The sequence below is a fragment of the Gossypium hirsutum genome, chromosome A05 (genome assembly GCF_007990345.1).
Source record: "Gossypium hirsutum isolate 1008001.06 chromosome A05, Gossypium_hirsutum_v2.1, whole genome shotgun sequence".
NCBI lineage: Eukaryota > Viridiplantae > Streptophyta > Magnoliopsida > Malvales > Malvaceae > Gossypium > Gossypium hirsutum.
This window is the reverse complement of record NC_053428.1, coordinates 99,201,076-99,227,728: the sequence shown is the minus strand read 5'-3', so window position 1 is coordinate 99,227,728 and position 26,653 is coordinate 99,201,076. Positions and strand designations below refer to the sequence as shown.

Below are 26,653 nucleotides of genomic sequence, written 5' to 3'. Positions count from 1 at the left end.
AAGTCCCATGATACAGGCCTTATATTCTGTTATGTTATTGGTACAGAAGAAATTCAGCCTGGCAGTGAACAAATAATGGTTCCCTTCTAGTGATACTAAGACTGCTCCAATCCCATGCCTCAATGTATTCGATGCACCATCAAAGCTCATCTTCCATAACTTCTCTTTGGATGACTCGCATTCTTTTCCTGTAATGCACATCAAGTCTTCATCTGAGAAATCAAATCTCAATTGCTCGTATTCTTCCGTTGTTTGAGTTGCTAAGAAGTCTGATATTGTACTCATTTTTATTAACTTTTGGCTCACATAGACGATGTCGTATTCTGATAGTAGGATCTGCCATCGTGCCATTCTTCCTAAGAGTGCAGGTGATTCCATCATGTACTTTATTGGGTCCAGCTTTGAAATTAACCATGTCGTATAATACAACATATATTGCCTAAGCCTCTGAACTACCCAAACCAAAGCGCAACAGAAGTTTTCAATTGACGAATACTTTGCCTTATACTCTGTGAACTTTTTGCTGAGATAGTAAATCGCCTTTTCTCTTTTCCCTGACTCATCATGTTGCCCCAGTACGCAACCTATTAAATTTTCAAACACAGTCAGATACAATATTAACGGTCTTCCTGGAGTTGGCGGTACTAGCACCGAGGGACTAGACAAATACTGTTTTATCTTGTCAAAAGTCACTTGGCACTCCTCGTTCCATTCTCCCAAATTATGTTTTTGAATGAGTCGAAAAATTGGGTCACACTGGTTGGTAAGTTGAGCAATGAACCGAGCGATGTAGTTCAACCTCCCTAAAAATCCTCTGACTTCTTTTTGCGTGCGCGGAGGTGGTAGTTCTTGTATGGCTTTTATCTTATCTGGATCAACCTCAATACCTCTCTTGCTAACAATAAAGCCTAGTAACTTTCCCGAGGTAGCCCCAAACGTACACTTTGCTGGATTAAGCTTCAGCTGGAACTTTCTTAGTCTTTCGAACAATTTCCTGAGGTTCCCAACATGCTCTCTTTCCCCTCTAGATTTGGCAATCATATCATCGATGTAGACTTCTATTTATTTGTGCATCATGTCATGGAACAACATCACCATGGCCCTCTGATATGTTGCCCTAGCATTCTTTAATCCGAACAGCATCACCTTATAATAGAATGTTCCCTACATCGTTACTAAGGTGGTTTTCTCCATATCCTCAGGAGCTATCTTTATCTAATTATAACCCGAGAATCCATCCATGAAAGAAAACAATGAATGTTTTGTTGTGTTATCTACCAATGTATCCGTGTGTGGCAAAGGAAAATTATCTTTAGGACTTGCTCGATTCAGATCGCGATAATCCACACACATTTGTACCTTACCGTCTTTCTTCGGTACTGGGACTATGTTAGCTACCCATTATGGGTACTTGGAGACTTGTAGGAAGCCAGTATCGAATTGTTTCTTGACTTTTTCTTTTATTTTTAACAGCATTTCAGGTCTTATTCGTCTTAGCTTCTGTTGAATGGGTCTGCATTCTGGTTTCAGTGGGAGTCTATGGACCACTACATCCTCATCCAATCCTGGCATGTCCTGATACGACCATGCAAATACATCTTTGTACTCATGAAGCAAAGCAATCAAATCATGTTTGGTGTTATCTGAAATGGACGTCCTAATCTTCACTTCTTGCCTATTTTCTTCATTTCCCAAGTTTACTATCTCAACAGATTCTTGATGAGGTAGAATCTGTTTATCTTTTTGTTCTACCATTCTTAGTAAGTCAGGAGACGAGACATAGTCTTCAACATTTTCCTTAGCTTCGAACTCTTTTAAACAAATAGCTTTCTCGAAATTGATTTCAAGTTTTGTAACAGGTTTGTTCATATCGTTGATATCTGAGACTTGAAAGTTGAATGGAAAAGAAAACTATAGATAAGCATCAAAGTATTGGGACCAACAAGTATAATATTATGGCATGATGTGAGATATATGCAATGACAAGCTGTGAGAAGGGGGAAAATTATGAAGTTAATGAGAATGAAAAGACCATGACAAAATGCATCTCTATTAATGTTCATTTAAATGATAAAGAGCAAACATAAGCTCTTACAAAAGAATCTCGCTATTACTTAGGGACACACAAAAAGAATAGCGTTAACATTGAGCATTACTCTAGAAAAGACTTAAAAACTACAAGAAGGTCCACAGAAGTCCAATTGTTCATAACGAATCTAGGAGGATAAGGGCGTATCATTGAAACATCTTTAATTGCATCATCTCCTTTGTTAATGATATTTATACTGACATTCTGAAGACCCCTTTCAATTAATAACAGCGTGCTTCGTGGATTATCTTCCCTGGGGTACATCATTCCTGCAGATGTAAATGTTTTTGACAAAAGAGGGTACGTTATGGACTCCAATTCTAATTCTCAGCCTAAGGCTCTTGCAATCCGCCTTTCTCGATCTTTCTGCAACTATTTTTTTCTTTGTCGCATATCCAGTTCGAACCCTAGACTGTACCGAGCCTTGTGGGGTACTGGTTTTAGCGCTCTAACTATCCCTTGTTGATATCTTCCCAAACCTTTATTCGCTCGGGCTCCTTTTCCCACAGTTAGCTTAATTCCCATCTTGGTATTCCTTGACAGCTTAGGCACGAGAATTTTATTTCCTTCAACAACGAACGTAGCATTGATGAATTAGAAGGAACGGAAGGAACATTCTACTGCATCCTTACTTACTTCGAGGTATGGTGTATCAGTAGAGATAGATGCGACAATGTCTTCCTCACCTACGACAGTGACCAAAAGACCATCCATCATAAACTTTACTTTTTGATGGAGAGATGAAGGAACTGCCCCAGCAGAGTGGATCCAAGGCCGTCCTAAAAGGCAATTATACGAAGACGTGATGTCTATGACCTGAAACTCGATGTCATATATATAGGGGTCCACTTCAAGAGGAATTTCGATATTTTCCATGACTTTTCGTCTTGTCCCATTGAATGCCCTTACTGTAGAGTGACAATGCCTCAGATAAGATATATCAATTGGAATTCTAAAAAGCGTGGCCAATGGCATGACATTGAGTGCCGACCTATTATCAATGAGTACATTCAGTATTATATAACCCTTGCAACGGGTTGTGATATGCAATACTTTTACGTAGCCCCTACCATTTGGCGACATTTTGTCATCACTGAAAGAAATAAAATTATCCGCATTCAGGTTATTCACCCACCTATCAAGCTTTTCGACAGATATATTGCTTGCCACGTAAGCTTGATTTAACATTTTCAGCAAAGCATTCCGATGTGGTTCTGAATTTAACAGTAGAGATAATACCGAGATTCGTGCCGGTTGTTTACTTAACTGTTCCACGACGTTATATTCACTGTGTTTGATGAACTTTAAGAATTCATGTGCCTCTTCCTCATTCACAGGCTTTTTAACTCCTAGTTCAAATGGAGTTTCAAGCTCAACTTCGGCCTCATGCATCGGTACTTTTCCTTTCTGGTTCGAGTCACCAATTTTCTTCATTGGTTCAACCATTTTAGAATAACATCTCCCGTTGTGGGTAAAGTGCTCTACTTCGCCAACATTTCCAGTCGTAGCTTTGGATTTTTCACCTTCAGGTATGATAATGTTGACATCGTATTTCCACCGCATCGCCTTGCTGTCTTTGTAAGGAAAAGGAGATGGTACTTCAATTATTATCTTTGGTTTCACTTGTTCCTTTTTTGCATAATAATAAATCACCAATGGTCGATCGGCGCTATAAGGGAAACTTGATGATTGACTATCAGAAGCGCATACTTCTTCTTCATCGGCCTCTTTCACTTTGTTAAAGATCCCGATCTCCTTGTTGTCCATCATGTCTTGAAGTAATTTTCTGAATCCCTCATAAGACTGAATGTCATGCCCTTCGATACCATAGAAATCACAAAAACATTGGCTTTTTGTACTTCCTTCTTTGAAAATTCTATTGGGATGACAGAACGGCCCCTTTTTAACCATTATCTCTCAAACCTTCCGCAAAGGTGTCTTTATTTCCGAAACACAACTTTTGGCTACCACCTGTCTTCTTTTATCACTCCGCTCACGTATTGCTAGCACCATCAAATCATAAAATACCTGTATCAATAAGACCTTGAACCAAGTTTACTATCTCAATAGATTCTTGATGAGGTAGAATTTGTTTATCTTTTTGTTCTACCATTCTTAGTATGTCAGGAGACGAGACATAATCTTCAACATTTTCCTTAGCTTCGAACTCTCCTAAACAAATAGCTTTCTCGAAATTGATTTCAAGATTTGTAACGGGTTTGTTCATATCGTTGATATCTGAGCACCTGAAAGTTGAATGGAAAAGAAAACTATAGAGGAGCATCAAAGTATTAGGACCAACAAGCATAATATTATGGCATGATGTGAGATATATGCAATGACAGGCTGTGAGAAGGGGGGAAAATTATGAAGTTAATGAGAATGAAAAGACCATGACAAAATGCATCTCTATTTATGTTCATTTAAATGATAAAGAGCAAACATAAGCTCTTACAAAAAAATCCCGCTATTACTTAGGGACACACAAAAAGAAGAGCGTTAACATTGAGCATTACTCTGGAAAAGACTTAGAAACTACAAGAAGGTCCACAGCAATCCAATTGTTCATAACGAATTTAGGAGGATAAGGGCGTATCATTGAAACATCTTTAATTGCATCATCTCCTTTGTTAATGATATTTATACTGATATTCTGAAGACCCCTTTCAATTAATAACAGCGTGCTTCGTGGATTATCTTCCCTGGGGTACATCATTCCTGCAGATGTAAATGTTTTTGACAAAAGAAGGTACGTTATGGACTCCCATTCTAATTCTTAGCCCAAGGCTCTTGCAATCCGCCTTTCTCGATCTTTCTGTAACTGTTTTCTTCTTTGTCGCATATCCGGTTAGAACCCTAGACCGTATCGAGCCTTGTGGGGTACTGGTTTTAGCGCTCTAACTATCCCTTGTTGATATCTTCTCAAACCTTTATTCGCTCGGGCTCCTTTACCCACAGTCAGCTTAATTCCCATCTTGGTATTCCTTGACAGCTTGGGCACGAGAATTTTATTTCCTTCAACAACGAACGTAGCATTGATGAATTAGAAGGAACGGAAGGAACATTCTACTGCATCCTTACTTACTTCGAGGTATGGTGTATCAGTAGAGATAGATGCGACAATGTCTTCCTCACCTACGACAGTGACCAAAAGACCATCCATCATAAACTTTACTTTTTGATGGAGAGATGAAGGAACTGCCCCAGCAGAGTGGATCCAAGGCATTACTAAAAGGCAATTATACAAAGACGTGATGTCTATGACCTGAAACTCGATGTCATATATATAGGGGTCTACTTCAAGAGGAATTTCGATTTTTTCCATGACTTTTCGTCTTGTCCCATCGAATGCCTTTACTGTAGAGTGACAAGGCCTCAGATAAGATATATCAATTGGAATTCTAAAAAGCGTGGCCAAAGGCATGACATTGAGTGCCGACCCGTTATCAATGAGTACATTCAGTATTATATAACCCTTGCAACGGGTTGTGATATGCAATACTTTTACGTAGCCCCTACCATTTGGAGACATTTTGTCATCACTGAAAGAAATAAAATTATCCGCGTTCAGGTTATTCACCCACCTATCAAACTTTTCGACAGATATATTGCTTGCCACGTAAGCTTGATTTAACACTTTCAGCAAAGCATTCCGATGTGGTTCTGAATTCAACAATAGAGATAATACCGAGATTCGTACCGGTTGTTTACCTAACTGTTCCACGATGTTATATTCACTATGTTTGATGAACTTTAAGAATTCATGTGCCTCTTCCTCATTCACAGGCTTTTTAACTCCTAGTTCAAACGGAGTTTCAAGCTCAACTTCGGCCTCATGCATCGGTGCTTTTCCTTTCTGGTTCGAGTCACCAGTTTTCTTCATTGGTTCAACCATTTTAGAATAACATCTCCCATTGCGGGTAAAGTGTTCTACTTCGCCAACATTTCCAGTCGTAGCTTTGGATTTTTCACCTTCAGGTACGATAATGTTGACATCGTATTTCTACGGCATCGCCTTACTGTCTTTGTAAGGAAAAGGAGATGGTACTTCAATTATTATCTTTGGTTTCACTTGTTCTTTTTTTTCATAATAATAAATCACCAACGGTCAATCGGCGCTATAAGGGAAACTTGATGATTGACTATCAGAAGCTCATACTTCTTCTTCATCGGCCTCTTTCACTTTGTTAAAGATCCCGATCTCCTTGTTGTCCATCATGTCTTGAAGTAATTTTCTGAATCCCTCATAAGACTGAATGTCATGCCCTTCGATACCATGGAAATCACAAAACATTGGCTTTTTGTACTTCCTTCTTTGAAAATTCTATTAAGATGACAGGACAGCCCCTTTTTAACCATTATCTCTCAAACCTTCCGCAAAGGTGTCTTTATTTCTGAAACACAACTTTTGGCTCACCACATGTCATCTTTTATCACTGCGCTCACGTATTGCTAGCACCATCAAATCGTAAAATACCTGTATCAATAAGACCTTGAACCCTCCTTTTAAAGGCCAAACAATTTTCTGTAGAATGCCCCTGGTTTCTGGCATGGTACATGCAACTGGCATTAGGATCATACCATTTTGAGTATGGAGGCTTCAGGAGTGTCATATAATGTTGGGATATTAATTATTTTTCCAATAGTTTTGAGTACAGCTCTCCGTATGACATGGGGATAGGGGTGAATTGAGGTTTTTCAGAATTGAGTTTTGCCAGTCTTTGTTTATTTTTGGGTTGGTTTTGAGCACGCATGGTATTTGGTGGGAATATGGCAAATGGTCTTTGGTTATCTGTGGCGTAGACGGGGTAAGGAGGAGGTGCTTGATAGTAAGGGTTTTGAAGAGGATAATAGAAGTTTGGAGGCGGGTGATATCGAGGTTGTGGCTGGGTTGGGTAAGGGTTAGAAGTGTGGTGGCTTCCAGTTCCCACCATATGGGTTTCTGCCTCTTTTTTCTTTATGGGTGCTGCCCTTTTCGAGCTTTTGGGGCCTTCCATCCTTTCAATCTTGATGGCATTCTCTATAAGTTCCCCGGATATTACAATATCTGTGAAGTCTTTCGTGGCGTTTCCTACCAACTTATCATAAAACGGTGCTTTCAAAGTGTTGATGAAGAGGACCGTTATTTCAGTTTTAGTTAATGGAGGTTCTAATTGGGCCGAGATATCCTTCCACCTTTGTGCGTATTGCCTAAAAGTCTCCGTTGGCTTCTTTTCCATCATCTGCAGAGTTAGCCGATCAGGCACCATGTCAGATACATGCTTGTATTGTTCAAAAAATGCTGACGCCAAGTCTTTTCATGATCGGATCCTTTCTCTACTAAGTTGATTATACCATCGAAGGGCCGATCCGACCAAGCTGTATTGGAAACAGTGTATTAGCAATTTATCTTCATTCATGTAACCAGTCATCTTCCGGCAAAACATGATAAGATGCGCCTTTGGACATTTCATCCCATCATATTTTTCAAAATCTGGCACTTTAAATTTTGGAGGCAGAACTAGATCAGGCACCAAACTGAGCTCTTTGGCACTTAGTGCAAAGAAGGTTTCAGTACATTCTATCGCCTTGAGCCTTTCTTCCAAGCTCCTATACTTATCCTGGGCATCATGATCATCCATTTTCAACCTAACTATTTCTACCAGATCATCCAAATCTGGAATATTGGGATCAGTAAGATTTGTTCCTGGGTTTAATACAAATATACCTTGCCCTAGATGAGCAGGTGGTACAAGTTGTTGCTCGAGGCTTGCAGGTTCCCCTTGAGGATATCCTCTTTGGGTTGCATGGGCATGAGGTGGAGTGAATCCTGAGGGATAGAGCGAATCCTGATCATGATTAGCTCTCGACTGAGGCTCCATAATGCCAGGGCTCTATATAGGTCCCTTTTCCTTTGACCAAAGCTATCATCATCTCCATCATTTTAGCCATCTGATCTCTTTGCTCGAGCAATTTGTCTCGAGATCTTAACATCAAATCTCTTGCTTCCTGTTGTGACTTGGTCAAATGCTCTTGCAATTCTCTTTAGGTCTTTTCTATCCTTTCAATTCTCTCATTGAACTCGGCTTCCATAATTCTAGCTTTTCGGCGCGTCCTATAAGAATAGTGTGATTCCAGACTTGTAGTGTCGCAACTGCGGATTATACGGTTTTAGCCTCAGTGAATGATTATGGTGATATGTACATGCAATGAATGGATAAATGGATGAATGACAATTGAATGTTAGTCATGAATGAATATGCAAGAATTTGGTGTTGATTTCAAAATAACCCCTACTTAGGCATTTCATTAATCAAAAGAGTCTATTACAAAACATTTCGCTATCTTTGATTCAATAGCTACACAAATTTTCTAGCCACATTGCCTTGTTTCTTCACTTGTTCTAAGAATTCTGATATGCTTGATCTTTGACTCGGAGGGAATTGGCAATTGAGAGCTTTGGCTTCATCTGATAATTGCACAACTTGCATAGCTGCCTTGCGAATTTCATTGATCAAAAAGTCGAGATACATTTCTTTTTCTTAGAGAGCTCTTTCGTAGGCGTGAGTGTCTCTGTCGTACTGACTATTCTTTTCTTCTAGGGCTTTTAGGAGATTATCCAACTGTTGCTGTTGAGCTTGCGATGTATTTTCTAAATCTCGTACTTTCCCTCTTAGCTCTTGATGTTTAGACTGACTAGTAATTAGTTCTGCAGACACGGTTTCATATTCAAGATTCTTCTTTTTTAACTCTATCACAGCACGCGTAGCTTTTTCCTCTTCTTTCTTCGCTTTCCCTCTCCAGAATTCCATCCCACCTTTGATATTGCTAATTTATTCCTTCCCTTCTGCTGATGATTTGCCCAAACCGCTATTTTTTATATTCTTTCTTAATTTTTTATTTTCTAAATGAAGGTCCCTTAAGTCGTTTCTCACGATCTCAGCTTCTTTTTGAGCTTTCATCGTTTTGGATTCTTCAATTTGAACCTCGATCTTCAGCTAGTAGTTTTCCTCTTGAAGAGAACTAATATCCCGTAACAGCTTGGCCTTTTCACGTTCGAATTCATGTCTTGCTACTTCTAGCTCGGATGGCATTTCTTCTGAGAAAGGATTCTGGAAAGTGTAACTCGTCGGTGAAATTTGTTGACTATTGACTCGTCATTTTCTCCATATTTCATAATCCTGAGTGATAGTATCAGCATAAAGGGCTAACTCTATTAGGTGAATTTCCTTCCAAGATTTTGCAGTATCTCGGACTCTTTTCATGTAGCCTTCACCCGTAAAGGCGAACTCTGATTGTGCTAATCCTCCGATAGCGGGTATGGACTGTCGTGAAGCAAACTGCCTTTAAACCATTAACGGAGCGTATCCAATTCCTTCCCATAATCCTAGTAAAGGCGCCCAATCTTGGCTTCTACATTTGTATAATAGAATTGAAGGACGGATCCATGGTGCTCTCTAGGTTATATCTTCGGTGCGAAGGTTCTGAAAAACTGAAACCCAATGCTGTTCGGTGACATCCTTTGGCCAATTCTTCTCTAGGTAAGCTTTTAATGGGGCGAATGTTTTTGAAAACATGTGGAAAGGTGTGCGCTCCACTTTCCAGAAATGGCTTTGAATCCAGACATTAAGTAACTGCGCGCATCCGATAAAACGTTCTTCCCCTTTCCTCCTACAACAACTTAGAGATCTAAAATTCTCGGCCAAGATAGTCAGGACGGGGTTGATCCATTACTTCAATCTTTCGAAGAAATCCACTACCACAACTTCTATATGCCCGAGAACTTTTGGGAAGACAATTGATCCGTAAATGGCCAAAGCAAATAGATCCACTCTCTTCGCAATATCTGGATGGTTTTGAACTAAGTCTCGCAGAGAAAACTACGGAACGCAACTGACTTCATTCTTTTTCTTTATCTGTGTTTCAGCCCATATATGGTCATTCCCATAAACCTCACTAGCTTTTTCTTGAAAGCCATTGGTTTGGGCTCTTTCACATAAATCTTGTTGAAGTGTACATTGTCAACACGAAGCAAGGTAGTATACTCTTCTATGGTCGGAGCCATATCTTCCTGATTGAAAGTGAAACATTGGTATACTGGGTCCCAAAATCGAACCATGGCTTGAATCAACTGTTCGTCTACATTGACGGTGATCAAGTGAGCTATATCCCTGTACTTTTCAGTAAAAATGCCCCTAGTATCTGAGTCCCATTGTTTCCAAATCCGAGTCAAGTCTTCGAGGTTATTCTAACGAACGTTCGAAGTTACATGTTCGGGAAGACTAGAGATACATCCTTCTGTTAAACTGTCCCCTTTTGCTTTCTGGGTTTTCAAAGACCAGTCTCAAACCACGACATTTTTCTTGGTTACTTGCGTAATTGACTCCTCCATCAGAAACCCGTTTTTGGCAACCAATCTCTAATCAACACATTCTTAATCAAGATGCCTATGATGCATGATGAAAAATAAAAATAAAAATAAACAACCTTGGTTAGTAATCACAATAAATATGAACAGAGAAAAAACTATGGAGAATCTAACAAATTAAGTTACCCGGTCCAATAGACCCGATTCCTTTGCAAAGTATAAATGTAAAAGCAATGAAAGGTAAGAGGCACTTCTCCCGTGTACTTATTTTGGTGACTATTAACGGACAGAGGTTTGGCATGACTCTAGTTAGGTGGCTCGTATGGTTCACTATATGGGGTTTCAGTTCTAGACAGGTACTCAAATTGTTCGTACTATCGTCTACTAAGACTAGTACGAAGCCTCGGTCGTGGCCCATCACAGGCTCACGAGTTCAATTCGAGGGATTACATTTACTTATGCCTATGCGGAGGGACAAGTTAACTCATAAAAGCATAAGTCACATGTAACCTGAAAGTATGCACTAGCCTGTGCGGAAGGACGAGTTAACTCACGAAGGCATAGCGTTTACTTTCACTTAAGCGGACGCAGCCCGGGTAGAGAGCTCATATTATGCAAAAGTACAAGTGCACGGTGTGTGGGGAGAAACTCACAAACCTTTTCATTTTTATTAAAACTAAAAAACTAAAAAATTAAAACTTATAACTGAAAAACAAGAAAATAAAAAAAGTTAGAAAAATATTTACAACATGATGCGAATGTATGGTTTTCAAAAATTAAATTTTCAGGATCACGAATAAATATTAATTTGAACAAGGAATTTCGAAAAATTTGACAACACGTGCTTAACTCCAGACTCGACTTTCAAAAAATACTCCCCAGCAGAGTCGCCAGCTGTAGCGACATAAAAATTTTGCTTTAGTCGCTAATTGAAGCGATTATTTGAAAATTTGAAAACGAAATTTTGGTTTTAAAGAGAAAATGAGTCGCCACCGATCTTTTTCCTAAGTGTGATCGGACACCTAATAAATCCTTTTTTTTTAAAAAAAAAATTTATTTTTGAACAAAAATGAAGGCCGAATTTGGGTTTACGTGAAAATCCAGAGAAAAATAGGGTTCAGGAGTCAGTCACGCACGAGGAAGGTATTAGCACCCTCGCGACGCCCAAAATTGGTATCTTGTTAAACACACGTTGTCTTAATTCTCAAAAATACAAGTTTAATTTAATATTTAATCGCGATCTGATTGAAATATGAGAATTTGAAATTTTTGGCTTTTTAGAAGGACGTCTCGTTTTTTAACACGAGCCAATGATATCCACCCAACATAGCAATGAAATCAGCGACTTAGTGTTGAAATCGATACGTTGCCTTATTTATTGAAATTAATTAAAAACATAAAAAATATATCATTTGCAATAGGAATTTGGAAATAATGCAAACGATGATACAATTAATGAAAAATGTTAAAATATAATATTAGAATAAAAATAACAATAATATTCAGAATAAAGAAAATAATAAATAATAATAATGTTCTAATAATATAATAAAAGAAATAATATATTTGTAATAATAGTAGAAAATACTAATATGTACATTAAAAATATACATGTATATATATATGTTAATAATGATGATAATAATAATAATAATAATAGAAATAATAATGAAATACAAAAAGCAAATATAATATAATAATAATATTAAAATAAAGTAATTAAAAATAATACTATATATAAATATATAAATATATATACATATATAATAAAAATATACACTAATTTTAATAATAATAATAATAATAGTAATAATATTAGAAATAATAATAATATTAATAAAGAAACGAAAATAAACGAAAAAGGACTAAAATTGAACTAAAAACAGAGTTTTGGGGCAAATTTAAAAAAAATAAAGGGAAAAGGATCAAAATGCAACACGCGCGTAACTTGGAAGGACCAAAACATAAATTATTCCTTCCCCTCAAAACGCAGCGCAACACAGGGGACCAAATTGCAGAGCATAACAAATTTCGGGGCCAAATTAAAATAAATAGAAACTTGATTGCAGAACATAAAAAAAGCGGAAGGGTCTCATGCGCAAATAGACCATTAAGCAAAAACACGCAGATCCTGAGGCGGGTTCAGGTCGGACAGATCGGGTATGCTCAAAACGTCGTTGTTTTGGGTGTTAATGGCCAACCCCAAAACGACGTCGTTTTAAGGGGCTATAAAAGTCATGTTTTTGAAAAAAAAATTCATTTGTTAGCATGAGGGAAAAAAAAGAAGAGAGAGAAGAGAGAATTCTCTCTGAACTAAGCCCCAGCTCCGGCCAGGAAGGCTGCCGTCGCCGCCGCTGGTCCGCCGCTGCCGGCCACCATGGAAATTCGAAAAAGGGTACTTTTTTAGTGCTTTTTTTAGTTTCTTTTTTTTTGCTTAATAATATATATAGGTATAAATTTGCAAATAAAAAAAAGAACAGAAAAAATAAGAGATTCGGTAAAAAAATGAATCACGTTAGGCTTTCAATCTTGATTTTTTGGTACTTAGATCCTCTGATTTGGTATTGTGCTTCTGATTTGGTGTTACTCTAGTCACTGTTTTTGTGTTTGAAAATATAGTATATGTATTAAAACTGCCGAAATCATTTACAATATTTGGCTTGGCTTTTATAGCCACTTTTACATGCTTTTATAATTATTTTTTTGCTATTTCTTGCTTCTGCCTTGCGTGTTTGCTTCATTTTTGCAGGGTATAGTCGGTGGAGGTGACCGGTGGAGCAGGTGGCGTCAGGGGGTAGTTGCGGCTGTCAGTGCAAGTGGCTAGTGTTAGGTTTTTTTATTTTGTTCTTGGGTTGTTTCTTGGGCTGACCGAGTATTTGGGTATTAGGTTGGTAAATGAATATTGGGTTTTGGTTTGTTGATCTTTGTATTGGGTTTTGATGTAATGGGTTAAATGGATTTAAATTGGATGTGGGTTTTATGTATATGAGGTCAAAATTGGCCTACAACAATATAAATTTATAATGTTAATTTAAAATTAATAAACTTTAGTAAAGCTCTAACAAATACTAATATTGTTCATTTATAAATTATAAAACATTTTATAATAATACTTAATTTTTTTTGTGTAATTATAAATGCATAATTTTGAATAAGGTTAAATAAATATTAAATTTTCACATAATAAAATAATATTAATATTTATTATTTATTCTAATTCAGAATTATGTATTAAAAAACTATTTTATTTATTTATTTATTTAAAATTACAAAAATATAGTTTTTAATATTTAACTTAAATTTTAAGGGAAAATATTTAGTACACTGTTAGTGGAGTTTTTTTACTCCACAAGCAATGTTAATGGATTACAAGTTTCCTATAAATGTATAGTAAAATATTAAAAAATAAATTAAAAAAAAAAAGAAGACGCATGCCAAATTTTTAAAAATGTGTGGAATAAAAAAAATGTACACTGTCAATGTACCAAATACTAACCTTTAAAACTGGACTAAAATTTGAGTATGTATTTGGTACACTAGCAGTATATTTTTTATTCCACAAGCAACCTTAAAAAGTTGTCATATGTCTCTTTTTTAAAAATATTTTATTATATCTCTATAGGACACTTGTTAACCCCTAACTCTACTTATGGAATCTAAAAACTATGTAACAAATAACATTTATATATAATAACACGTATCAATTAATTAATTAAAGTTATATGTTAAATGCTAAAATTGTAGAATTTACAAGGTTTATGTTAAGTGTATAAAAAGAAGATTTTATAAATAAATAAAAATATAAATAAGACCATTTTAATGTTAAAAATATTATTAAGTTATTTTTAAATTAAAAATAATCATAAGACTGTAAGGACTAAATAAATAAATAAAATGAATAAAAAACAGACAAAAATTTATGTCGCAAACATCTCCCCCGTTTATCTTCTAGATATAAAATTGTGCCATTGCGAACAAGTCTTGTCTTTTTTTAAAGACATACTTCGATAATATTCTTATATACACGTACAATACATATTTAAGTTTTTTTTGAGTTGATATCAAAACTCTAATAAATACTAATTTAACTAAAAAATATTAAAAAACCCTTTTTATTTAAAAATTATATTATATTTTTTTATTATGAGGATATTTTTATTATTTTATATCTATAAAGAAGGCCTCAATTGGTTTTAATATAATATTTCGATTAAATTAATTTTTAAGACCTAAACTTACAACTATTCTCATGTTAGAGTCTAAATTTTTTTGTCCAAATTAAACCTTGAACTTTTTTTTATCCAAATTAGCCCTTAATATTTCTTTAAAAATCTTAAAATTCATGCCCAATATAAGAACATTTGCCGGACAGTTTAAACTCCAGTGTGAAAATAATTACTAAGTTAAAGCCTAGCATATTCAGATGAGATGACTTGGTATATAAATAACTCAATCTTTGTCAATGATGAAGCTCCATATCCGATTTCAAGCAAACCCATAGCATTTAGCAAGAAACTGCGAAACCAAACCCAAAACACATTCTAATTTGATTAATACGTGAAATGGAAATGTCAATGGGTTGAGTTGAGTCGAATCAGATTTAGATAAGATAGATATTAAAGAGCTTTCTCACCATCCCAATCACAATTTTATACCCACACGAATTAACCAAAGAATTTGAATTCGACTACATACTTACAAAACAATACTGGAAGGGACGACCTTAGCTCAACCTCGAATAAATTTTGAGAAGAACTTGATTTGAGTCCTTATCCAATGCAAAAAAAAACCCTAAACTGTGAAGTACTCAAGTTGCAACTACTTATCCTACAAAAAGAAGTCAAAATTTAAACACCCACATGTCCCATCTGGGTTAACAAACCCAACAATTCAAGAGAAATTAAGCAACTAAATATATAAAATTGCATCAATTAGAGAGTAAAATTCAGAGTACAACAGTCTTAACAATTTAGAAAATTTCTACTGTACATCATAGAAAAACCAACCTTCGAAAGGCTGTTCTAAGCAATGGAAACTTTAGCTCCAGCTTCTTCAAGTTGTTTCTTGGCATCATCGGCTTCCTCCTTCGAAACTCCTTCTTTGAACTTCTTGGGCAAACCTTCAATCAACTCTTTCGCTTCTTTCAAAGCTAAATTTGTCAGAGCCCTAACGGATTTAATCACCGCAATCCTGGCATTGCTAGGAACCTCCTCGATCACCACATCGAACTCAGTCTTCTCTTCGACAACAGTCTCTCCGGCATCAGCACCACCGGGGGCGGCAACTGGAACGGCTGCGGGGGCGAAAGCAGCGGCGGAGACGCCGAGTTTCTCTTGAAGGTAGTCGACAAGGGTGCGGGCTTCCTCGAGGGTTAGGTTGGAGATTTCGGTGCCGAGTTTTTCGATTTTTTCGGGCGCGGCAGTGGCATTGAGAGGGCGGAGGGCGGTGGAACGGTGGGTGAGTTTAGGAGGAGTGGCGGAACGGGGAGGGAATTGGAGAGAAGGGGTTTTGAAAAGGGGAGGGTGCGAAGGATAAGAGGAAGTGGGTGGAGCATAAGAGGGTAAACGTAGAGAAAGTGTTGTTGAGTGAGTGGAGGAAGCCATTTTTCTTCTTCTTTGATTTGCTTTCTTTTCTTCCTCTGTTTGGAGTGACAGAGTGAAAAGAGGATTAGGAAGGCAAGGCAGTGGAAGTGTAGCCAAACTGCCTTTGTAAGTTTAGAATTCATTTTGACGAAACTGACCTTCTAAAATGTATGAAATTAAAAAAGGATAAGACACAAATGGGTAATTCGCTTTGCTTGTTATTTACCTTCACCTTTTTCTAGAAAAACATAGTGTTAAGAAATAGAACCCAAAGTATGTCATCATTTAAAATATCAAAATTTCATTTCAATAAAAAATCATTCGTATTGCTTCATTATTCTATTTTATAGAGAACAATTAAAAAACCAACATATAACTTTAACTAATAAATAAATCTTAAAATTACACATAAACTTTAAATAATTTTATACATAAAATTTATGAAAATTTAATTTTATCTTAATTATTAACACAATTATTTATATAACAAATTAACATATATTTATGTTTATTTATTACATACAAATAATTATATTTATTTAATATAAGAATAAATTAATAACTTATTTAAATATAAATGATTAAATTAAAATTAAAATTTGATATGTTTTTTTAATACAATAATCAAAATTTTATGTATATAATTACATCAAATAATAAATTTATATATTAAATTACCCGTTGATTCAAAATCAAAATTAATATATAATTTTGAGATTTCTCTCTCAAGTACAACAAAAACTTTAATTTTTGATAGGAGAAAAATGGGTTTATAATGCCAAGAGGAGGGGGAGTAGTCAAAGTGGTGTTTTCTAAATCCCTGATTCGAACGTGATTGTCAGCCTTACGTACATGTTTGACATGCAATGTTACTATTTTTTTTTTTTCGATATAAACCATAACAAGTTCGAAGATTTAACACAAATAGATTAAAGAAAATGAAAAATCCAAGTAAAAAGATTAAACAAAGCTAGATATTCTGTCATTACAAACGTTGCTGGATAAACAGGAAGCTATATCCTCTTCAAGAGTTGCCAGAGTTTCAACAAGTCTAACTAACAACCAATACACTGATCCTTTCTCATGCCTGCAATTGCAAAAGAAAAAGCAGGACAAGACATATAAGTAATTGTGACTTGTCTTTATCTAAACCTATGTTATCGAGAGTTTCGCATAAGTTACACGCAATGTTCAATTTCTTTCATGTTTTTCCATGATCCTGGGAAAACCATATCCCCATATGTCTTGGACACAGGGATACTATAAGAAAAACGGAGAGTTGGTGTAAAATAGACTTCAACTATGTTCTATTGCTGATGCATTCGTATGACCAATGCTTTTTCCATGACCGAATATATATAAAAATATATGTGTGTTTCTTTCTATCAGATTTTGAGGTTCATGGACTTGCCTTGCTAGCAATGTTGCTGGAAAGCCAATCAAGGCCCTCATAGAGGCCCTCCCCAGAAGTTGCACACGTACTCTGGATATACCTGGAACGGGAAACAAATCAAGTCAGAAAATCACATGAACAGTGGGAAAATAAAATAAAAATAAAAACAAGTGGGCTGAGAAAAAGAAACGCGAGAGGTAATTTTTACCAGTGGCGCTGACGGAGAGAATGAAGACCAAGCTTATCAGTTATTTCGGCAGCATTCATTGCATTGGGAAGATCTTGCTTGTTGGCAAATACAAGCAAAACAGCATCTCTCAATTCATCCTGAAATAAAAAAGAACTTATTGTTAGCTTATATATAAAGCCCCTTTGCAGTTGTTATAGTATCTGCTCGTATCTATATGTATCAACAGATTCTCTTTATTTGATAATGTAACATACCTCATTCAACATCCTGTGCAACTCATCCCTTGCCTCAACAACACGGTCCCTGTCATTGCTATCCACCACAAAAATAAGACCCTGAGTATTCTGGAAATAGTGCCTCCATAAAGGACGAATCTGTATTTCAAATAAAGTAAGCTGGTGAAAATATGAAGCTTTAAATAAAAATCATAGAACCAACCAAGAAGATGCTTCAGTGCTGGCTACGCCCCCAATATAAACAACACAAGTAACAAAATCAGATGGTAGAGTGTTATATCCATGTGCTTTCTGCATTCTTGAAACTAAGGCTTCATGAATTACCATACAATATCATATTGTACTCTGCTCGAAACAGAGGATCAATCAGGGTAAATGACACAGAACATTTAACATATATACACCGAACATCATAGAACTATATCATAGAACTAAGGACTTAGCTTATTGATTCATGCAGCCACCCTCAAGTGTGGTAACATCTAGCATATCAGAGATTCAGATCCCAACATCCGCAACCCCTTCCCCTACTCCTAGGCAGTGGCATACTTTTTACCTAAAAAAGAACTACACTTCATTAGGTTTTATGATGCATACCTTGTCCTGACCACCAACATCCCAAACAGTGAAGCTGATGTTCTTGTATTCCACAGTCTCCACATTGAATCCTGCAAAAACAGTATGAACAGACCCCTTTCATGTCAGATACTTCAGTAAACCACTTAAATTAGGGGAAATCAACCCATACAAATAATTTATATCTATTAAGAGGATCAATTACATTTTACCATTTGCTTTCAAAAGGTGCTATGAAGTTAGTCTCAATAATCTATTACCATACTGTTTGAAGTGCATATAAAACAAGCAAGAATTCAAACTTCTCTTTCAAATCTTCAAGTCATACAAAATGGGATCCTCTTATACCATTCTCTTTCCAAATAAAGATACAATTACATGCTTCATGAACAAACGGTAACCAGGACACAAGTATTCATATGTTATATGTTAGGTAGTAAGAAGCACATACAAGAAGCGTGTAAAGCAGACTTCAGTATAAGATCTATGAATAAAAATGAAATTGTTTGATACCTTCTCTTTTGCTTCACCATTAATTCTCAAACAACCTATTCCAAAACAATCAAAAATGAATTTCCTTTTTCCATGGAAATTAGAATTTGAAGCAAACTCACCAATGGTGGGGATTGTAGTGACGATTTCGCCGAGCTTGAGCTTGTACAAAATGGTGGTTTTACCAGCTGCATCAAGACCCACCATTAAAATACGCATCTCTTTCTTGGCAAAAAGCCGGCTAAAGAGCTTTGTAAATGTCAGCCCCATCGTTGTTCTTCACTTTCTGCACACAGTACTGATTTACAAAAAAAGCTACTAATAAAAATCAAAACCTAATAATATTTGAATAAAAAAATCAACTAGATAGCAAAAAGTCTAAAATCAATCAACGAAAAAATAATTAACAAAAAGAAAAGACATAAAAATCATCAAATACACATCTAAAAAGAACAAAGAGGAAAAAACCTAAACCTACAAAATAAATCATAAATTCATAAACAATGAAATGAACCCAGAAATAGTACAACAAAAACAGATATATCAAATCAAGCCCTGGACAAAAGCAAGATAAAGAGAAAAGATTAAAACTTCGAATAAATCAATGAAAAGGAATCTATAAGGGGAAAAAAGAGAGTAACTTTATGGATCTATTTTACCTGTTTCTGTTAAAATATGAAAAAGGAATTACCTTTCTGCAGAGCTTGGAAGGAGGATCTGAAATCTGTTGTGGTTTTCTTGAGAGAGTCACCCCGTTTATTTCTCTGCTGTTTTATGGCATATAAAAAATAATTTGCTCAAATATCAAACACATTTAACTCTTTAAAAAGTTTTATCGTTGAGTTGAGTCCAATCTGGTCCGGATTTAACTTGCGGGCGTCTCCGGAATTTATAAACTTTTCTCAATTAAAAATTTTAAAATATTATTAAAGATTGATTGAAAATATTCACTAAAATGTTAAATAGTTAAACCATTTACTCTTTGCTAATTTGTTTGAATTTTTTATTATTATATATTTTTGAATATTATATTATTTTAAATTATTCATTGATAATACAAGTTAAATAATATCGTGTTAGTATGAATTATACATGAACTATAATGAGGATTATTATATCAATCTGTTAAAAATTAATATTTTAGTTAAAAATTTATTTAATTCTTTTTGAAATATTAATAATTAAATTTAATTAAAAAGTAAAATATCAAATTCACAAAATAATATATAAATATTATATGCTTCATCTCAAACTCGATTTTCCTTTTGTTTTTTAAAAGAAATTTAATTAGGATTTTCTAAAAAGGTTTTTCATTGAAAAATCATTCTTCCAATAAAAATTAGTTTTTTACCTTTAAACTTGCTAATTAGATTCTTTCTTGTACTTATATTTTTTATTTATTTTGGTACTTAAACTTTATAACTAGATCCATTTTGGTTCTAAACTTAAATTCAGTTAAAGTTTGATGATATAATAAGTGTTCTTAAATATGATTAGATTGGTCAGTCAGACCGATCGGATCAAGGACCAACTGATATACTAGTCCAAAAAAAGAATTGAACTGATTGAATCAGAAATTACTTGAAACCAACAAAAATAAAAAAAATTGGGACAAAAACCAATAGTTGAACAAACTTAATATTTTTTTTAATTTTTAATTTTATGACTTTTTAATTATTTATTTAATTATTGTTGGTCTAGCAGTTTGACCGGTCAAACTATTTGAATCGAGAACTAGTAGTTTGATTGGTTCAATCACTAGTCTGGTTAATTAAAATATTATCTGTGGCACTTTAATATTGTACCATATTATAACCTAAAAATTTATAGAATTTTTTAAAATTTTAAGTGATGATATGCGATAATCTCAAAATGTCATATCATCAAAACTTTTATATTTTCAAAGTTTGAAGATTAAAATAAATTTAATTATCAAATTCAATCGTTAAAATAAATAAATAAATATAAATACAAAAATAAATTTAATTGTGAAATTTAGATTGCAAAAATGAGCACCACCCATTAATGCTTTGAAAGTCAGGTACAACACATTTACGATAAAATTTATTTCTCTCCCTAAATCTTCCCAACAACAAACGATGTAGTTGAGGATCTCTTCATGCCTTCGGTGTATTACCAAATCATTAATAATCTTCTTACACCTTCAAATAAATCAGTTTGTTGTACTCCAAACTTTGTTGTCTTTAACTTCACTTCCAACAATGAGTTGGAACAAATTGTTCGCTTATCAACAAAGTAAAAGAAAAGTGCGAAGTAGTAAAAGAATGCAGTTTAGATCAATAATCTTATTTCGCAAAGTCCTGTTCAATAAATAATTTTATTCAACATTCAACAGTAATGAATTCAGTTGTTACAATCAGTCATCTCAAACACTACAGCAAAACAGATTTTTAGCGGTGCTTTTTTTAGCCTTTAGCGGCGCTTTTAAGCGCCACTAAAACTTTTTTGCGGCGCTTTTGAAAACGCCGCAAAAAATGCCGCTATAGGCGGCGTCGCAAAAACTGGTGGCGTTTATTAAAAAAAAGCGCCGCTAAAAGTCGTGGCCTTTAGCGGCGTTTGAAGAAAAAGCGCCGCTAAAAGTCGTGGCCTTTAGCGGCGTTTGAAGAAAAAGAGCCGCTAAAAGTCGTGGCCTTTAGCGGTGTTTGAATAAAAAGCGCCGCTAAAAGTCGTGGCCTTTAGCGGCGCTTGAAGAAAAAGCGCCGCTAAAAGTCATGACCTTTAGCGGCGTTTTTCCCACAAACGCCGCTAATTTTGGCAGATTTGCAATACATTTTTTCCACCAATATTCAGCCCTTCCTGCATTAAAATCCAACCAAATACAACAAATATAGCATAAAATGCAGCCAAAATACCAAATTTAGCATAAAAAAATACAACCAAAAATATTAATTCTAAATAATACTTCAAAATTAACGAAAGATATATGATGTCATTAATAAAGTATGATTTAAAATATTCTTAGAATAATGTTAAACGTGACAAAGTTAAAAATATTCTTACAACGAGAAAACTAATGTCTAAGATGGCGGCTTTTGCGACTGTTGAAACATCTGCATCATCTGCTGAAGCTGTAGCTGGAGGTCATCGTACTTTTTCCTATGCTCTGCCTCCCTCGCTGCTGCCGCTGCCTCTCTCGTTGCTGCCGCTGCCTCCCTCTCTGCTGCCTCCGCTCTAAGTTGTTGCTGGAGTTCTTCATATTTTCGTTGAACCTCGGCAATTTGCTCAACTGTGTTCGCTTGCATCTGAGCTATCTGATCTCTTAACCTCTGAACTTCAGCTTTAGCTTGACTTCCGGAAGGCATGTATTGCTGGGAGCCGGATCCAAAATATTGGGTCGGGGTAACACCAGATCCTTGAAATCGAACCCGACCGTACCTTTCAGGACCCAAAACTTCAGTGATAATTCTGTTATCAATGTTCTCAAGATTAACAGAACTATCAGCCGAAGTAGCTGCTTCATATTCGGCCTTCTTATCCTTTAGTTTCTCCTAAAAAATCAATTAAAAAGTTAGAAACGAAATATATAATAAAAAGAAATACAACATAACATTATTTAAAACTACTAATGATGAATTGAATTAAACAATTATAATTAAACATTATAAATATTTAGAATAAATCAAATATTATTAAGTAAATATACCATAATTTCTCCAGCTTCGGATGTCATAGGATATTCATCTTTTTTCCTATGCGTAATCTCAAAAAGCTGAAGGCGCCCAACTTTTTGTCCAGATTTGACTTCCTACAATATAGTAGTAAAAATATTATTTAATATTAGAAAGTTATTAATATTTGAAAGAATTAATAAAATTTTAATACCTCGGCCTCAGCTACAGAAGCAAAACTTCTCGACCCTGCCGTGTGCGTGAATTTTTGTTTTTGCCTGCTGCTTATTCCAACTCGCTCACGGTCCTACATAATGAAATTATTATTACGTATATAGTAAACACTATATATAAGAGTTTGGAAATACATAATACCTCTCCTTTCTTTGAATTCCAGAATCTAACCGCATCTTCCCATTGGTACCTCAGCATTCCCGGTGGGACATTTTTCAATTTTTCGTTGAGGCTTATGTCTTTCTTAAAATATTGTTTTTTTAAAATGCTTTTATTGTCTCTCCATTTTTACCCAATGTCTTCTTGATATAATCATCGGAGACCTCTAAAGCAAATCTATCCTAAAAAAACACAAGTTTAGAATGTAAATATGAATGAAACTTAAACCAAAATATTATAAATTACATTCACATTTTGTTACCTTAATATTAGCGAGAGCCTGATTTTGGTTGCTATCAGGCATGTGATAGCATGATTCGTAGTTGATGGGCAACATATTGGCATTTCGTGCTAAAATGCCAATATAGCCTGCTAAAAGTCGAGCTTCAGATCCAACAGGCTGGCCATAAGTATTTCTACTTACTTTGACACGGTCGGCAGGATCTAAGTCGTATAAATCACTAAGCAGTGTACGTCCTCGAGCTCTGCGCGTCCCACCATTTTCAGCTGAAAAATGATATACTATTATTATATTAAAATTTACAAATAAATTAATAATAAAAGTCAACACATGTAAAATAAACGTAACATTACTTTGAAATTCTTCAGGCTCGTCAAGTGTCTCTGGCACATTCGAAGATCCAACAACTGTCTGCTGTTCACTATTTCCTTCTTCCGAATTTGGAGTATTCTGGACAATACTTAAACCACGTAATCTTCTTCTACGCATTTTTCCTGCAATACACATAAAATAGTTAAAGTTTTAGTAACAAATTACAACAATGATAGTACATATAAAATAGTCAAATTATATAACATGACCAAGATTAAAATTATAATATTACATATAATTAAAAAAACGTAAAATCTTACTACATCATTATTCGTAAATATCTTCATTCACATCATCTCGAACCCATTGATATTGTGTACTAGTACTAGGGATATTTTCATCTAAGTTTTGTTCTGGAAAAGGTAATGTTTCTGATCTTTCGACAATGTCATCTCTACTTCCATTACCCATGTCAAACAAGTCTCTAGGGGTGTTCCAGAGTACAACATACCAACCCTCATCAGTTGGATCTTTCGAATAAAAAACTTGTTTCACTTGAGAGGAAAATACATATGGCTCGTCCATCAATTGTTGTCCAGTGTGAATCAAGCGAGAGAAATTCACCATTGTAAAACCAAATTGATCTTTTTTAATTCCTCGAGCAGTATTAACATCAGACCAATCACACCGAAATAAGATAACTTTCCATCTGCCATAGTAATCCAACTCAATAATGTCGGTAAGAAGTCCGTAATACTCCACATTACCCTCAACCGGATTACTATCCCTAGCACTAGCATAACTTGTAATTGAAGAATTAACAACAACTCCACAATTTTGAGTTCTCCTCATTCTCTCGCGATACTTTGTATGAAATCTGTATCCATTGATGAGGAAGGCACTATATCTTTTTATTACTCTGTTCAGACCTTGGGAAAGCCATTTAATTTCGTCATTGACGTCCTTCCCACTCCAAACCTACTGAATCGAAAGTAAATTAAATAATTATAAATGTATTATGTAAAAACATTCTTATTTGATTAACTAAATTTCGCGATTATATGTAACTTATTAACTTTAGTTACATACCGTTTGACTTAACCATTCATGAAAAGATTCTGTGAATAACTTATTAATCTCTCGATGTTGTAATCTTCGAGAGCGTGCACGAGATCTCAAAATTTGTTTGTACTCACTATATTAAAAACAAGTTTAATTGGTTAGAAGATAAACAAATCAAAACGACGAATATGTAAGACAATTTTATAACTTACTTGCGCAACGGTTCAATTGAATCGTGGTGAAAAAGTACATATCGATGTGCCAGTATCCACGATATATCATCTAATTCTACAATTTCAACTTTGCCGATTGGTTCTCCATAACTTTGAAATAAATAAGTTTCGGCCAAGTCATGATCATTGAGCCCAGCATTTCTACTTGGTCTATTCAATCGTGTTTCAGCATCTTCTAAATATCTAGAACAGAAGGTCATGCACTCTTCTGCCAAGTAGCCTTCAGCAATTGATCCTTCTGGATAACGCTTATTGCAACAATATGACTTCAATTTGCTTAGGAACCTAAACACGATATACAATATTTATCAAAAGCTGTAACTAAATGTATAGAGGTGAATGAATGAATACTTGAGAAATAAATTAGCACCTTTCTATAGGATACATCCATCGATAAAAAACCAGTCCACCAAGGATTGCTTCGTGAGGGAGATGGATTACCAAGTGCACCATAATAGTGAAGAAGGAAGGTGGAAATATCTTCTCTAAATTGTATAAAGTCAAAGTCGCTCGATCCTGTACTTTCTCAAGTTCTCCGACATTCAAAACTTTGCCACAAATAGCTTTCATTATATTGGATAGTTCAATTATACAGGACGTTACATTTTTTGACATACAGCACCGTAAAGCAATTGGGAGTAAATCTTGCATCAAGATGTGGTAATCATGTGATTTTAATGAATATAATCTTCGGTCTTTGAAACTCACACATCGAGATATATTTGACGCATACGCATCTGGGACCTTTATATCCTTCAACACCATGCAGAAAACTTCTTTCTCTTTCTTTGACATTGAAAAAATAGAAGGCGGCAACCGATATTTCCCATTCGGCAGTACTTGAGGATGAAGATCACGCCGGATTCTCATGTCAACTAAATCAAGTCGGCTCTGAAGATTGTCTTTTGATTTCCCATCGAAATTTAAAATTGTCTCAATTATGTTCTCGCAGACATTCTTCTCAATATGCATGACATCAAGATTGTGGCGTAAAATGTTGTGCTCCCAATAAGGCAACTAAAAAAATACTACTTTTCTTCCACAACTCCGCCTCATTAGGATCATCCTCTTCGTCAGATTCATCATCAGATTCATCCCTCGATCTTCTCATTGTTTGCGTGATAGGTGGTTGATTCATCTTCCCGTAACTAAAGTTGATATCTTTTAACATAAACAAGATTTCAGATCCAACGGTCTGCTCAGGAGCTCCTCTGTACTCTTCAGTACCGTCAAATAGAGTCCTCTGAAATCTAAATTTATGATTTTCATCTAACCACCGACGATGGCCCATGTAAGAGAACTTCTTTCCATTATACAACCACTTCGAACAAGTTTGCGCAGCACAACAAGGACAGGCATAACGTCCTTTAGTACTCCAACCCGATAAATTAGCATAAGCCGGGAAATCATTAATTGTCCACAATAAAGCTGCACGTAAATTAAAGTTCTCCGTTCTCAATACATCATATGTCTCAACACCCGACCATAATTGTTTTAACTCTTCAATAAGTGGCTACAAATAGATGTCAATATCATTTCCGGGACCTTTCTCTCCAGGGATAATCATTGATAAAATAAATGAAGATTGCTTCATGCAAATCCATGGAGGCAAATTGTAAGGAACAAACACTACAGGCCAAGTACTGTACGAAGTACTCATGATTTTAAATGGATTAAAGCCATCAGCTGTTAGCCCAAGCCTCACATTTCGAGGATCGCTTGCAAAGCTTGGAAATTTACTGTCAAATGATTTCCAAGCTAAAGAATCCGTAGAACGTAGAATATCTTAATAATCCATCATCGGTCCGTTGATCATTATGCCACCTCATAGATTCGACTGTCTTTAAGGACATGAAAAGCCTTTGAAGTCTTGGTATC

General features: G+C 35.3%; 2 protein-coding genes across 5 annotated transcripts; both read right to left on the bottom strand.

Moving 5' to 3' along the window:
• Window positions 1–14,919: 14,919 nt before the first annotated feature.
• On the bottom strand, window positions 14,920–16,208 carry LOC107959857 (50S ribosomal protein L12, chloroplastic). The gene is made up of 2 exons (XM_016896020.2): window positions 15,443–16,208; window positions 14,920–15,263 (listed from the first exon to the last, which is right to left on the bottom strand). The coding sequence occupies exon 1, from the start codon at window positions 16,037–16,039 to the stop codon at window positions 15,458–15,460; it is 582 nt and encodes a 193-aa protein (XP_016751509.1). The 5' UTR covers window positions 16,040–16,208; the 3' UTR covers window positions 14,920–15,263; window positions 15,443–15,457.
• A 665-nt stretch (window positions 16,209–16,873) lies between these two features.
• On the bottom strand, window positions 16,874–19,839 carry LOC107959858 (ADP-ribosylation factor 1). 4 transcript variants are annotated; one of them, XM_016896021.2, is made up of 7 exons: window positions 19,597–19,839; window positions 19,028–19,203; window positions 18,435–18,505; window positions 17,856–17,975; window positions 17,620–17,738; window positions 17,430–17,511; window positions 16,874–17,105 (listed from the first exon to the last, which is right to left on the bottom strand). In XM_016896021.2, exons 2-7 carry the CDS (start codon window positions 19,173–19,175, stop codon window positions 17,100–17,102), a joined length of 546 nt encoding a protein of 181 aa, XP_016751510.1. In that variant the 5' UTR covers window positions 19,176–19,203; window positions 19,597–19,839; the 3' UTR covers window positions 16,874–17,099. The 4 variants fall into 4 exon arrangements, with proteins under 4 accessions (XP_016751510.1, XP_016751511.1, XP_040970174.1 ...); XM_016896022.2 differs by having other exon boundaries at window positions 19,028–19,191; XM_041114240.1 differs by lacking the exon at window positions 16,874–17,105 and having other exon boundaries at window positions 17,403–17,511.
• Between the last annotated feature and the right edge of the window lie 6,814 nt (window positions 19,840–26,653).